General features: G+C 39.7%; 1 protein-coding gene across 1 annotated transcript in view; it reads left to right on the top strand.

Annotated features, from left to right (window-relative positions):
* The window catches only part of NFATC3 (nuclear factor of activated T cells 3), a 73,243-nt gene extending 61,002 nt beyond the window's left edge, over nucleotides 1–12,241 (top strand). The window contains exon 11 of the mRNA XM_035893126.1: nucleotides 8,746–12,241. Coding sequence (XP_035749019.1) covers nucleotides 8,746–8,870 — 125 coding nt within the window. The 3' untranslated portion in view covers nucleotides 8,871–12,241. The remainder of the gene's footprint in view (nucleotides 1–8,745) is intronic.
* Nucleotides 12,242–15,616: the final 3,375 nt, after the last annotated feature.

Below are 15,616 nucleotides of genomic sequence, written 5' to 3' on the forward strand. Positions count from 1 at the left end.
CTTGAGTCATCTTTTACAGAATGGGCAAGTGTGATGACTGCTTCATCGAGCACTAAGTCATGAGAAGAACCCACAAAGGGAAACATCTCTTTATTTGGTCCATACAGGAACTGCTTAAAAAAAAAAAAAAATTAAAATTAACAAACCTTTCTTTGTTTTGTAGCAGTTTCAGCATTACAGGCTGTTACAAACTTCAAAAGGGGAACTATAGGAAAACAATAAAACTCAAGAAAAAATAGGTGGTCAAAAGGCTAAAGTAGTTGCAAGCAGCCTGCAAACTATTTAGGAAGGTTCAGATTAAGTGTACAACTACTCTGCAGTGAGAGAGACTACAAGCTGCTTCCAAATGCAGAAAACAGAAGAAAACATGAAAATTATTAGGTTACTTGTGAAACCTGGCCAACAGATGAGAAATCAGGAGTTCAGTTAGAGAAATGAACTTAAAAAGTTTTTTGTATTGATGCTCACAGTTGAGGAGCTAGAGATTCTCATGCCACAGCCCTTCAACTCAAGTTGAAGTGTCAGTAAAAAGGTCTCAGAACAAACAGATGAACAGTGACAATTCTCCTCAACTAGATGATGTGCCAGACAACAGCTCTGAAAGAGTAAGCAGCAATTGAACTATTAACTCTAATGTATAACCTCTTCCTCAAATCTGATTTGGAGCCAGGGGACTGGCAGTTGGTAAAGGCAACACTGCTGCTCCTCAGCTATTCAGAACTGTGAAAAACAAATACTGTCTAGAAATCTCTACGGGAAGACTTTGTGATTAAAGAAAATTGGTTAGTTAAAGGAGTGGAAATTAAGGTAAGGGAAGGAAAAAAAACCTGCCCTAATTCCACACATACAGTGACAAGAAGAGCCCTGAACTATTCTCATTTAAAGCCGACTTGAATTTAAAATGGACAATTTATGAAAACTTGCTCAGAAGTGTTAGAAGTTGTCTTAAGAGGGTGAATAAAAGCTAGGAATATTTAGGAAACCAGCAGAGAATGAACAAATGCTACTACTGTATAGATCTGTTATGTGCGTACATCTTGTCCCTGATGTCACAAAAGAATTAGATGCTCACATGTTTTGGGGGGTGTTTCGGTTAAGGAGAACTAGCCATGACCAAAGCTTTGGAACAGAAGTTACACTGAATCAGCTAGGACTCTCCAGCCAGTAAAATGAATGCAGAGAATATGCTAAGGATAATAAAATGAATGGGTGGCACAGATAAGGTAATGGAAAATACTTCTCGGGAGAGAAAATAATAGACGTGTCCACCAAATAATCATGCAGCAAGTTCAGCGTGTATAAAACACATTGCTACAGCTATACATAGTTAAGCTTTGGAATTTACTGTCTCCAAATGTTGCGGATGACAGAATTTTGCACAGACCTTAAAGACCCCGGAGAGAAAAATCCTAATGGGACCATTCAGCAGAAGAGGTACTGTTTCTGGCTCGGGAATTCCCCAAGACAAACACATTTTGGAGGCTGGTGGAACATCTTGGGGAAGCATCACAATGTTTTCCCTAGGTCTCTGCTATTGCCCATTACATCCCTAATGGTTTGCAATCTGAACTGGTTTGCTTTTAGTTCTCCATGGAGGTTTTCAGGCAGTATTTTTGACCTATAGAAACCTAAAATGCTTGGTAACTGCCTGTTAGAGAGATTCCCTTGTCCTGTAGAAAGTATAGATGCTGACTATAGATTACCAGCTTCCTGCAAGGGAAAAGAGGTCACTTGTACTATTCCCAGAAAGGCCTTTTTAGGTTCAGGAATTGCTTATATTTTGTGCTCCATTATAAAATATTTGTGTCTCAGCATTTATAGAAATAGAGGGAATTAAGTACAGACCAATTTAGAAGTATGCTAGTATTTGGCTGGCATTTGATTTATTAAGATAATGCTGCTACTTCCAATGTTAGAACTTTAAACACCTATCCTGGAGATCATACTACATCTAAATGTGTTTTTATTCTAATATAAAATATTCAGTAAGGTGGTACAGGTATACAAGTTGGCTGACAAATCATGGATCAGTTGGACACTGAGAGAGTAAATCAAGGCTATATTGTAGAACTGATTAAACAAACCAGTGGGGAAGAAAAGCATAGATCTTTCTTACAAACATATCAAAGCACCAGTTCCTCTTTTAAGAACTAGTTACTCTAAATTCATAATTTTTTTTTTAATTTATCAAAAACAGTCAGCAACTTATTATTAAAAGCACAGGCTTTCATGATGTTGTCATGCTTTGTAACACAAGAGCTTTGTTCTGTTCAAATCAGCTAACAGGGATAACTTGTTGTAGGTGAGAATTTCTCCCGAGAGGTTGGTCAGTACTGCTCACAGAACACATCTCTGTTGGAACAGCTGGTAAGATTATCCCAGCTCTGTGTGTGTGTGTCACTCTCTGCACAAATGGCTGAGCTGTTCAACCTAATTTTAGTTTATCTTAAAACTCTGGATTGCAAATTGCAACAGTTTTAAGAGATCTTCATGAACAGTCTGGCTGTTCACGCAGCAAACAGCTGGAGCAGTAACTATCAGCTGTCCCAGTGGAAGGCTTCAGTGACCAAGAGCAAAGCCTGAAAGATAAGGGCAGGGGGAGGGGGGAAGAGGCCACCAAGGAGCTGTGGCCCAGTTCTCTGCCAATCTCAGTGGCTCAGCAGTCTTTCATGTGTGCAGTCAGTCAGGACTTAAAAAAGCAAACAGAACACTATGTGAAATAAAAACAGTGGGAACAACCCAGTAAAGCAGAATATGTGATTGCTCTTGTTTTACAAGCTTGACAGCAGATCCAAAAGTCAACGCTAGTTATCTTCTTCTCTGTTCCACTGGTATTCATGTTAGTGTGCTGCTTAATTTGTTTTGAAAGATTATAGGGGCTTGAGCCTCCAGGTGACTTTCAGTGCTTTAGCATGTTCATGCTTTTTCGATGCAGCACAGAGGGGGAAGAACAAAACAAAAAAAATCCACAAAAAATTGCAATACAACACTACAGTATCACCCGTATCAACACGTCCAGTCTAATCTGTCTGTAGCAGAAGGTTTTTTCCCCACCATGTTAAATTCTGTTCTGCACAATCTATTTTTAACTAGTAGTGTAAATTTACCAGCCAGCTTACGCTATGTATAAATACTAGGGAAGAAATAGGTGAAACTATTGCAAATAAAGTAACAGCTGAAATTCTGAAATCTGGGATAACTGCCAGAGAGGTCAATTAAATAGACATAGGAAAGTTGTTAAAGTCATTTGCATTTCACAGCCTGATTTAAAAAAAAAAAAAAAGCCGTATTGCATTTTGATCCATGCCATATCTGACAAACAAGTTTTCAAAATGCAGCTAGCACTTTTGTAGTGGAGGAGTCTACTGCATTTCTGTAGTGTAGTGCGTGCCACCCCTCTCTTTCTTTCAGTCGTTATTTCAAGATTAGCAATCTGGATTGTTAGCATATAAATCATTTGATAACACTTTCAATATTATCCACTCAATTGACACTGATCATCCAAAACAATTTTAGGTGATCAGGAGGTGCTAAATGACTAAGTATTAACTAGATGTCTGTGATTATTTAGTATGCAAAATATTTCTGGTTCCTCATCTCTTGATAGTAGAGGTCCAGGGCATGGGGTGAGCAGTCAGAACAGCTGGCACCAAACACACCAAACTGGCAGCGATTTAATGGTGGGGGGGACAGAGGAGAAGGTAGTAGGCTGAAAGAGTCCAGGTCCTACTCGCATAACTGTTCACCTCCATCTCATGAGACTGGCTCTCTTCAGAGAGGCAACAGAAGCATAAACTACACCACACAAATGAACCTGGCAGACAGACCACAGAGAACCTTAACTTGAGATCTGTATTACCGAATCCTGAACAAGCTCTGCAGCCTTCCCTTAGAAACTTTTGCTGAAGAAAAAAAGGAAATTGTATAAAAATAAATAACTGCATGTATTAGAAAAGCCATGCATCTTGGTTTCCCAGTATCTAGTTGCTAACTGGATGGCTTTTAAGGTTAAGCAAAAGGGCATATGAAATCTTCCCAGCTATATTTCTAGGACAGCGTAGCCCATGCACCCCATAGTCGAAAATAGGAAAGGTGGGATAAAGTGTTCTTCTGGAAGCATAGAAAAGAAGTTTTCCTTTGTAGGGCATCATCAGTATAGCCTGAGCCTGGGTCCTTTCTCAGGACTGTTGGAATTTACTTCCTTGCCCCATTTGTCACCCAAGAACTTGGATTAAAGCTGCCTGGCGGAAGAGGATCTGGGGGTACTGGTTGACAGCCAGCTGAATATGAACCAGCAGTGTGCCCAGGTGGCCAAGAAGGCCAATGGCATCCTGGCTTGTATCAGGAATAGTGTGGCCACCAGGAGTAGGGAAGTGATCGTGCCCCTGTACTCAGTGCTGGTGAGACCACACCTTGAATACTGTGTTCAGTTTTGGGCCCCTCACTACAAGAAAGATGTTGCATTGCTGGAACACGTCCAGAGGAGAGCCACAAAGCTGGTGAGGGGTCTGGAGCACAAGTCTTCTGAGGAGCAGCTGGGGGAACTGGGGTTGTTTAGTCTGGAGAAGAGGAGGCTGAGGGGAGACCCGATCGCCCTCTACACCTGCTTGACAGGAGGTTGTAGCGAGGTGGGGGTCAGCCTCTTCTCTCTGGTAACGGGCGATAGGACAAGGGGGAATGGTTTGAAGTTGCGCCAGGGCAGGTTTAGGCTAGACGTTAGGAAAAATTTCTTCACAGAAAGGGTTGTCAGGCACTGGAAGGGGCTGCCCCCGGGGGGGGCGAGTCCCCATCCCCAGAGGTATTTAAAAGATGGGTAGAAGAGGTGCTTAGGGACATGGTTTAGTGGTGGGATGGCAGTGTTAGGTTAATGGTTGGACTTGATGATCTTAAAGGTCTTTTCCAACCTAAATGACTCTATGATTCTGATTTTGCTAGACAGCATTATAGAAAGCCTGTGTTTATGCTCATGAATTAAGTTTTCAGTTTTACTCACAGACCACTAAATGTTCTGTGATTGACCCTGTGTTGAGGAAGGTAACGTGTCATGCACTCAAATACTAACCTTTGGATTTCTGTTTTAGTCTTTAAAATGAATATGATTTTCTCCATCACAAATTAATACAAAAAGGAAAACACCATATATGATTTCAACTTCAGTCTTGTACATTTCTATGCAGCATTTTAACTCTGCTTACCAACTGCATGATTTACATTTTAAAACTTCTATAATTTATACCACTCCACCTTCATATAAAGCCGAATGCTTCCCAATTTAGATACGTGCTGGCATCTCATTATTTGCTGCCTTAAAGCTAAGTTGTACATCTCTTCAGTGAGCTGTTCCAAAGGACTTCCAGGCTGCCTAATTTTGCTAAATATTCATTATGGCTTCTTAGCAATGTTTTTTTCAGGCTTTAAAAGACCATCCTTGCCTGCTTTACTAGTTTAAATGCCCATTTCTCCATCTGCTAGCCTGCAGGCTAGATGGGTACTGCCCACTCTCCCCATTCATCCCTTCCACTGCTCCCAGGCGTGTTGGGCGCTGGCAGGCAGGCAGCAGGCCGGTGCCTCCCTCGGCCTGCAGTGCTCCGCGTGCCGCCCTGCTCAGTTGTCTCAAACCTGGCAGCCAGGCTGTTGCACCGCAGAAGGTCAGAGCATTTTGATCTCAGCTGCTGGCTTCTGCAGGCTGCAATTTCTTTGAAGCATTTTTACCATCATCTGTACATAATCTAAATGAACATATAGTCTCCCGGAGCCTGCAGACTTCCCCCATCCATTTGTTGCTTACAGATTCCAGACAGCTGAAATGGGCACTCTTGGAAAGTATAAAGCAGGAAGATGTGTGAGTCAGGAGGCTATGGTCTGTGAAAAAGTGAAAACACACCTTTGCCAGACACAGCAGAAAAAGGATTCTGGCCTTTTATTTAGGCCCACATGCACTCTAAGAAAACACCAATGTAGATACTTCTTATTTAAACAAAACCCCCTAACAAACCAAAAATCCCCACACTCACTTGAATACTGGTTGGGTTTAAAAATTAGCTACCCTGACAAACTCACTGTGGCAAGTTAAACAACTCCACTGGAGTTTTCTGTTGGAAAGAAGACAGGGTACTGCATTTCCCTCAGAAATGGTAGATGTTTCTATTATAAATCCATATAAATCAGATAAATCTGTATTGTCCATGTGCTAAAAATGTCACCAAAAAAAGTTCTCCAACAGCAAAGTGAAAGGTATGACAGAGCTATTGCACTGTGCTCTAAGACGGCTTCTTGGAAACAAATTGATGATTATTTTAAAAAAGCAAAACAACACAAACCGACCTGGAACTTTAATTTAATACTCTACATAATGAATTATGCAGAACTTTGGCAAATAAAACACCACATGACCAGCTATTGTATTCACAGCATATTGTGCTTTAAGGACAATTTAATGCCACGCTATATGCTGTTCAGTTAAACGCCTTTGCCTGTGGGATCTACAAAACGTTGCAACAGTACAGACCAGTTCATCCTGGTGTTGCCAGTACAGATACATAACATCTATCAAAACTTAAAGGAAGTAACCATCTAATAATTTCAAAATATAAAAGGTATTTAGCTATGTTGCTCTTTATTGTACCGCTCATCAAAGTTTTAGTAGTGCTGAACAGCTGCAGTATTTGATTTGCACAAAACAACTGTTCAGTAGCAGACAGTAGGTAGCAGCCGTTAGAGGTCCCGCAGTTAGAGCCAGCTAACGAGCACCCGACAGAAACCGATGGAGCATAGTTCTTATAAGTCAACATCTAAATTTTGTTTAAAAAAAAAAAAAAAAAGATAACCACACCCTTGGTTTTTAATAGCTCTTTTGCGTTGTGTTGGCACAATAACATACCAATAAAATACTAAAAATACTTGGAAAAGTATCCTACCTGCAGTCACACAATTTTCAGTGTCATAGTGCCAGTTAAGTTCATTGAATGACAGATTTTTCTGAAGCCCAGTAAATTGCAAGCCTTGTAATGCTGGAGGGAACTGGTTATTAGGTAGCTGTCTGAACTGTTTTAACCTTTGGGCTGCCACAATGTGTGTTTGAACAAGCTGTCCTTGCATCCATGCAAGAGAATACGGTTGGCCCTGATGGGCTTTTAGATACCAAATAGCCCCTGCACGGTTACATACAGGTATATGATGTAAGGTGATTTTAAAGCTTTCCCAAGTAAACTAAAAGAATATAGACAGAACTTGGTTTCAGAGTTGGATTTTATATACATTACACACACTTCAGAGCATGCACAATATTGCTACGTTTCCTTTCAGACCCACTTGCGCTACTACTGCAGCAAAAGGCAATGCTCAGGCTGCAGAGCACTCTCTAAACAAAAAGAGCAATTTACGCTACCTGTGGATTGGTTTTGCTTTGCTTCTACCAGACAGGAACGGTCAGTAGGAAGCTAAATCCTGCTATGGAAAATTAACGAAGCCTTAAGAAGGGTGGTGAAGTGTATCAATATTGTTCTGTAAAGTTACCCAATGGAGAACAAAAGAACAAATGCCTAGGTTCCAAATCTGTTAAGATTTGCAATAGAAGCAGCTTACTAACAGAAAAAAAGTTCTTATTTTTACTAGGAATGGTCCTTACTCGGCAGAAGGATCCCATTAAATGCCTATTTATAGAAGCCATATAAAAGGCCAAACTCATGTCAGAGGCTTTTCTTTTATTACTATAATTCAGCCTATTCAAAGTCTTGCTGAATAAGAGATACTGTATACCTGCTGCCACTCAGTCGTGGAAAACATGATTGACTGCCTCTTCTAACTAGTGAATAATAATGTATATTTTAGTTATCATCTAATACTTATTTGTAGTTATTATTTAATGTGATTTTTTTTTATCTCCACTTAGCATATTATTCAGTTTTCTTAAACTTTCTATTGCCCACTCTGTAAAATGGACGTTTACATCACTGCATTTATGCTTATCCATTAAAATAATTATTTTTGTCATCTTCCAAACTCAACCGTGCTGCAATCAATGATCCAGGCTTTGGAGTAACACTCCAACATTGTCAGTTGTTGATAACTGAAGTGCTGCTTTATCATAGTCACAGTGGTGTCCCTCGATTGTACATAGTAACAGTTGACTATCTCTGCCAAATTTGACACACAAACCGATGTGACCCACATATTGATCAGTCTTAATTCTTCACTGTAGAAAAGTTGACTGATAACTAAGGAAGATTCTGTTATTGAAGTTTCAGAAATGCAAATATTCAGAAAACTGGCCAATTAAATAGGTAGATGGTATTAAAAAGAATAGTCTATGAACCCAAATCCAAGTTCTGAGGAAGTTCTGAAAGTAGCTTGAAAGAGCCAAGAGTTATTTGTGTTGTCTGGAACACTTTAACAGAAAGAATTCTGTGGGGAAATCTGTACTGAACTGACCTGTGCTGTGTCTCTCAGTTACCTGATTGTCATGAATATTATGTGCTTATTTTCTTCAAGTGTTTTAGGGATTCTCCAGCATGGACTAGGGTAAGTACAAAGGGTAATACCAAGAGAAACCAGGACTTCCCCCCCCATCCCCCCCACCCCCTTCAGCTGTTACCGAAGTTGGGTTCCTCATTCATCCTCTGTTTACTTAACTGCATCAAGGCTTAGCACTGAAATTTTTTTTTTTTTTTTAAAGAGATACACTGATGAGCTCTGCCTTTTGGAAAGCATAAAAACGGTCACTTTTTAATTTTTTTTTTTTTGTAGTGAATGAGATCATAGGAAGAGATATGTCACAGATCTCAGTGTCACACGGAACAACGGTGGCCAGCCAGTCTGCACGCACGTGTCCTGGATCGCTGGAGACAAGAATATCTGATGGAATCCAGTAACGGATAAGCTTCCAGCTAAACATCCATGAAAACTTAACAGTTTCTCTGAGTATTTCTTCGTCCTCTTCCTCTTTAGACTTACTGTGCTTCCAACTCTGTGGCCTTTATGAACTGGAACAGCGGATCCTTGCAAAGCCCTTTTAGTGGGTTACATTTTTGATGTAGAGACAGAGCATTTTAATTATAGTTCCTCAGATGCTGTAAAGAGACTTCTTAAAATGGACACACAGAACCTACACCAGATATTTTAACAGTTTTAAAGTTACAAACAAGCTTTGCTTTTTGCATTTAAATAGAATACTTTTATATTGTAAGTGCTTCAGATGTGTGGAGATGTTAGTTTGCTTATAATATTCACAGTACTGAATGTGGAAAAAAAAAAAGATTTAATACACATCTTCAGTGTGCTGCTTTCCCTTAGAGATAGTATAGTTTGTAACTGATGATTTGTAACACCTTTTGGTCATTTTGGAAAGCCTTTAAAGCTTCTATTGTTTTAATTTTTTTTTAATATGATCTTCCAGTGGCGAGTCATACCTGTCATCTGAAGCCAACGCCATGGAAGCTGTTGTGTATACCAATACTGTAGTGTTTTCTTTCTTAGATTCATAGGAAGCAAAGCCAAATGTAGATCTGCACTTGTTTATAAACTGAAAATGTTACTTGATAGGCTGCAAAAAGACCATTCCATCATGAAAGTGTTGGGATAGAAATGACATTCCAAAATTTAACTTTTATAACTTTGTGGATAATCTTCCTGTTCTTTATTAGCACAGGCTCCTTACTGAAATAGCTTTTTCTTAGAAAGTTACATTTGTAATCAAATTTGAGCAGTAGGATTTTAGATTAAAGAACAGCAACATCAAAGCCATGGTAGATACAGGAGAAATTTTAATATTTGCCGAGGATCTGAGTGTTCCTGTTATCCCTACAGAATATGGTTTTGAAATTGCCAGTTCAGTGGCATTCAAGTTTTCCATGCAATAAATCATTTGATCACATCTGTTATCTTTTATACGCTGTATGCCTGACCATGCCACTTGGAAGTCCTAAGGAAATGACAATTACGGTTCCTTAAATTTAAGCGGTTTATAAACGTCAGTTTGCTAAAAGGTAATTTACTGTGAATTAGTCACTAGGTAGCATAATGTGCCCATGTTTAATTGTAAACGTGTGAAGCAGAAGCTACCAAAGAAATACAGAAGATTCGTAGCAGCAGTAACCTTTGTGCTGGGCTCAAAGGATGCGTTTCCCTTACCCACATCATCTGAGACATTTGAAACAATCTGTTTACGTAGCTATTAAAAATCTCAGGCCTCTGTGATTAGAAACCTAGGAGAGGATCTGAAACTGCCTGCTTAGGCCACAAACATTTCCCTCCCCCGGAAGACACCACCGTCGTTTACAAAGCTTTCTGCTATGGAGCATACAGGGTACAACAATCACAGCAAAGTATGATCAGAAATACACTGAACCTCAAATCCTTTAAATGTTAGTTTTAGTTCCTCATTTGGGCGAGCCACGATGCTCTAATGAAAATTAAGAGCAAATACACTCAAAAATCTTGAAATATAGAAAGTGCATTTGCACTGAAACTAGTTCAGAGAACTGTGGACATTTTAGTGATTTCACACATATGGAGCATGTGCCTCTTTCCGTAGAAAACTACTGTAGATTCTTAAAGTTACAGTAAAATGGTCTTAAAGTGGATACAATCACTGAATTATAGTACCTGTAAGAGTAAACACAGATGCTACTGATGTTGCATTTTGGCAGACAGCCATGGGGAAACTTTCCATTGAGCCTTTTGCAGGCAAAACATTACACCTAAATTTAAGTCAGCGCCCAAGCAATACCGCTGAAGCATAGCTATAGTCGCACCTTTGTCATAGCTGCTTCATGACCTTTTAAAAAGGCCACACATTAAGTGGGTGAAATTATAACTCTATCGCGTGCTTCCTTTTAAGCGTGCAGCCTAAGGCTACTATCTCGATGTTTCATAGTTATCCCAAACAACGTAATGCAAGGCCACTGTGTGCGTGTTGGGAATCTCAAGCATCCTTTTTGCAAACGTATTGTTCAATGGTGCAAATCTTTCAATCTGCAGAAAAAAGTTGGCAGGGCTGTAACCTGAAGAGTAGTGTGATATCGTAACTGTCCCTCAGCAATGGTGCTTTACTCTGTCCTCTACTCATTTACATTAAAGATCCTAGAAAAGGATTCACATGCTCAGAAATACATCTACTTACGGTTTTAACACCTTAAAAAAGCCACACACACTCCCCCCACAACACTGTAAACGATGTAATTGTCTTCAGACCATGTGCTGGTGGCAAGGCATGTTCCAGTTTTCATTCGTGTATTGGGTCTTTTGCATTAACCATTGTTTGTAGGAGAATTCTAACTTAAAAGCTTTTCATACTGTATGGGATTTATGCTCCTTTATCCTACTGGTACAGACTCTCCTTGCAAGTTCTCCAAGTAGCTGGAATTCACACTGTACCTAAAATACAGGAGCCCAAACAATCCAGAGTTGCTATGCACTAAATTTTCTGATGCCTTTAAATACCTTGATGCCTGTAGACATAGAGACGCTTTCCTATTTAAAAATGAAATAAAAAAATATAGCTTTGGATACTAAAGCAGTTTTGTATTTGCCTTGTAAAAGCTTCAATACAAGGGTCTTAATTTTATTTTAGCTTGTGTGATAACGTAGGTAAAGACTGTTAATCTTGTATGATTTTAGTGATATAAAAAGCACACAATCTCTATTGGACTATGCAAATTTAATTAAACAACAGAACCCGGCAACTGTTGATCTTTTGTTGGCATCCACTTCCTCACCCTTAAGCCCTTTCTTCTCCCCGAGTACTTTTCCAAAACTTTTTAATAGTTTAGATTATCCTGAAGGAAAGCCTTAATGATGAAGTAGCTTTTCTCTAAGGAGGGTCAAAGATCAATGTTAAAAACAAAAAATGAAGGGGTAATACATTAATCTGGAGGGGAGGAGGAGGTGATTTCTGAAATTACCATAAACTAGCAATCTGAATTCTGTAGTAAAACTTCCATGTTCCCAGGGGAACTGCCATCCTTTTTAAACCAAAGAATGAAAATAACATGACAGTTTTGTTCTGATACAGAGCTTTGAAACTCTATTTTTGATACTCATATTGGATGTCATTCCTTGAGGTTCAGAAATTGTTCAAATTGAAGTTTTATATTTAAAAATGTGGGACAATAAAGATTAAGTTCTAGATGTTTACAGAGCCTTGTATTGTAATTTCATGTACATTTTGTATTTTAAACATTTTTGTAAGTTATGATTGCAGTGCTACTTGCAGAAATAAAGGGAAGAACTTGCATTTAGGCTCTTAAATCATAGTGTTCAAATAAATAAAAAGAATGCAAATGTGTTGTCATTTATTTAAAATGCAGACCCAAATGCAGAGTGGGCAGAAACTCCCTACTTGCAATGCAGCAGCTATGCTCAGTGGTGATGTGAAATGAGGGACGTTTAATATTCCCCCTGGAAGAGTGGCAATTTTGCAGCAATACAGTAAAGAGCGCGGGGCTTCACGTAGCACCAGCAGCACTGAGCCTGTGCCCACCTAACGAGCGATCGGCAGCGCCGACCAAGCATCAGTTTGCACAATGTGTAGTGATTTCCTATTTGCAAGTATCATGGTTTCAGTTAGATAATCACAAGATTATTTGGAGAAATTATTATTCAGGGAGCACATCATAACCAGCAATTTCCATTCCAGAAAGGGTATTATCATAGGCAAGAGGCAGTTGAACTGTTTCAGAAATAGATGTAAAATTCCTACAAAGTCTTAAGTTACTTGGCTGATCAAGCAGTCAGTACTGAGGGAAACGCCATTGGGAATGGTGCAGTAGATTCAGGCCTTAAAAATCTTTTCCATAGCACTAATATCAGTAAGAGGAGATACAGATTTTTATCTCCCTTGCAGCTTTGTTACAGGGTCTTTACCTACCTGTGGAATCCCTAGGTGTATTAAGGAATGCAAGTGTTCCAGCGTTGAAGCAAAGGCTCTGGCCTTTGCTTTGCAACGCCTGCCTGCCCGAGGGAGGAAAGGGCCAGCGATTGCACAGCAATCTACACCCACTGCACGGTGAGAACGCGGGCCAGTTTAGGATTAGTCTCTCATTTAGAGTGCACGTCCTGACCGATTACCTTCACCAATGTTTTTTAGCTATAAATATAGCAGAAAGGGGTAGCTACGGTGCCAGTAACTGAATGCGAAGTAATTATATCTGAGTTTTCCTAAAAATAGCACAAGGAGTTTGAAAGCTGTTCCACATGTTTTCTAGTATGATTACCCAGTATATAATTAGCACATACCAACACTAGTAATAATCCATGGATTGACTGCGTATACTTTACTGTCAGTTCAAGTCTTCTTTCAGACACAAATAGGCTGATTCACTAAGATTGATAGGACAGGAGGGATGAGAGGATATGCAGTCATGCCAGGGCATTTCAATCTGAGCACGGCTAACCCTGGGCACTCGTGCTGATGCTCATATTAGTGTGTTGCCGAGAGGAGACTCAATTCCAGGTGTTGTGAAGGCATCGCTTCTACCTTGCAAAATGCTGGTTTTGTAATTTCAGGTAATCAGAGAGAAGGAATGTCCGTGTCTTGTTAGAGTCAGTTCCTTTAGAAGAGCAGTCAGAAGTTTCTGTTCATTTAGGACCCAAGCCCAAAGGAAACGCTGGCAGAAATCAAGGCCTCTTAATTCTTTTACTGTAGCTAGTATTTCCTTACAATATTCCACAGCATTACTTGTTTCTGGACCTCTGTCCCTCTCCCTGCCACCGCCCCCAGCCTAACTCAACATACCACCACACGCTTTGACTCCATCGCTCACCCAACTGTAGTGAATTAGGTGAGGTTGGAGATCTTTTCCAAATGGCCCCCCCCTACCTGTTCCCCCCACATACACACCTTGGCCTTAATTAATTTACAAGAATAATATTCAGGAACAAAGTATTAAGGTACATGAAAGGCCATTAAGAGTGTACTCAGTCCAACACAGAAAAGAAGAAGGACTTCTAGTATATTTAAATTCATGCATGGTTTTGCATACAGACTTGTCTGTTAATGGAAGTTAACACCGAACTTTATTCCACCTGCTAAAAAGGGTAATGATTATCAGTCGCTCTTAACACAGAAACCCCATTGTAATTTGCCGAGATTCTCTAAGAAATGATGATTCTCTATTATTTTCCAATAACCCATTGTTACCTTTGCTACCCAGAACTCCTGCTACATGTAAAAGAGAACAGAAGGAAAAAAATTAACCAGAACCAGAGCAGACGTCAAGCTATACAAGTCCTCTGAGCTATTTCTGCAAATTCAGCATGAAGTTTTTGATGGGTTATTATTAATAATAATTATTTAAGTTTATTATCTTTAAATATTGCCTGGAAACTGAAAAAAATACTTCTCTCTTCCTTACTGTGTTGTGACATCTGCTGGTAGGAGCGGGAAGAGTGCTTGTAGTCTGTGCTTGCTCCCGTGGCAAGGGCTCTCCTTCCAAAACACGTCCTTCTATGACGTTTCTCATTTGACACCTTTATTCATAAAAACACCTAGTTAGGTGTTTGTGATACACATCAACTGCGCCAAGAAACGCTTACAGGCACAGATACAGGAGAGCTTCAGTAGCTCGTGTCTAAATAAGCCAAACAGAAGTCACAGTGAGCTGGCTGTGCACCACTCACCCTGGTAGCAAGCTGTGTTAACTTCTGTGCGCATTTAACAATTTAGCCCTGACCTCTTAGTACGCTGCAGAAAGAGTTAAACCTTCATAAAGAAGCACCTGGAACACCTCTCAGAAACCCAATCGTGTGTACGTGATGATAATGAAACACAAGCATTTAAGGAGAATAATAAAACTGGATGGGCAAATAAGCAAAGAACAAAAAATGTTAAGAGAGTCACTGTTTTTTCAGCAAGGCCATGTTTTGGTGCAAGATCGTTAATTAACAACCTCAATACTGTTAAAAGTAGCTTCTGTGACACCTAGAAAACACACATACAGTTCTCTCTCCAATCAGCCACTCAATGCCCGAGAGCCTCAGCCCTTGCAGTTTTATTTCAAAAGACAACGTTGCCATTCAACTCTTCTTACAGAAAGATTCACCATGACAAAGCAAATAAAGACAGACAAATATATTAAGAATAAACACTGCTGCATGTAGGAGCTGTGTCACCTGTAAAGATTAAAGGGAACCAATCAAAGTATAAAAAGTTGGGTCTGGAAGAAATCAAAAATATGTACAGGATGGAAAATTCCTGAAGGTTGGCTAGGCTGATTCTCTAGGTAAGAGGCTGGGGAGCGTGAGCTGAAGGGCCTGAAAATGATACAGGCGAGAGTCTGAATGTCATAAAGAGCAGTTCTGACCAAAGAGGTCCTGCCCCTCTCATCAAGAAGTTCAATGCCAGATAACTCTGATAGATCATAATACAATGACAGTGAGTATTTGAAACCCAGATACTCTTTGTTGGGTGCTTGCTTTTTGGGTTCTTTTTTCCAGTCTTAAAAAAATCAGACTCCACTTTTGTTTCTAGTATCAATGCAGTTCCAGCCTCCCACACACTCATACTCTTTTCTATCCTCCTGACCTCTGGCATATGAGAAAAGCTACTGCCAAGTCTGCTCTTTTCTGTAATTTTTGATCAATGCGTCGTAATTTTTGATCAATGCATCATAATTTTCGA

The sequence above is a fragment of the Egretta garzetta genome, unplaced genomic scaffold (assembly GCF_000687185.1).
Source record: "Egretta garzetta isolate BGI_Z169 unplaced genomic scaffold, ASM68718v1 scaffold314, whole genome shotgun sequence".
Lineage (NCBI taxonomy): Eukaryota > Metazoa > Chordata > Aves > Pelecaniformes > Ardeidae > Egretta > Egretta garzetta.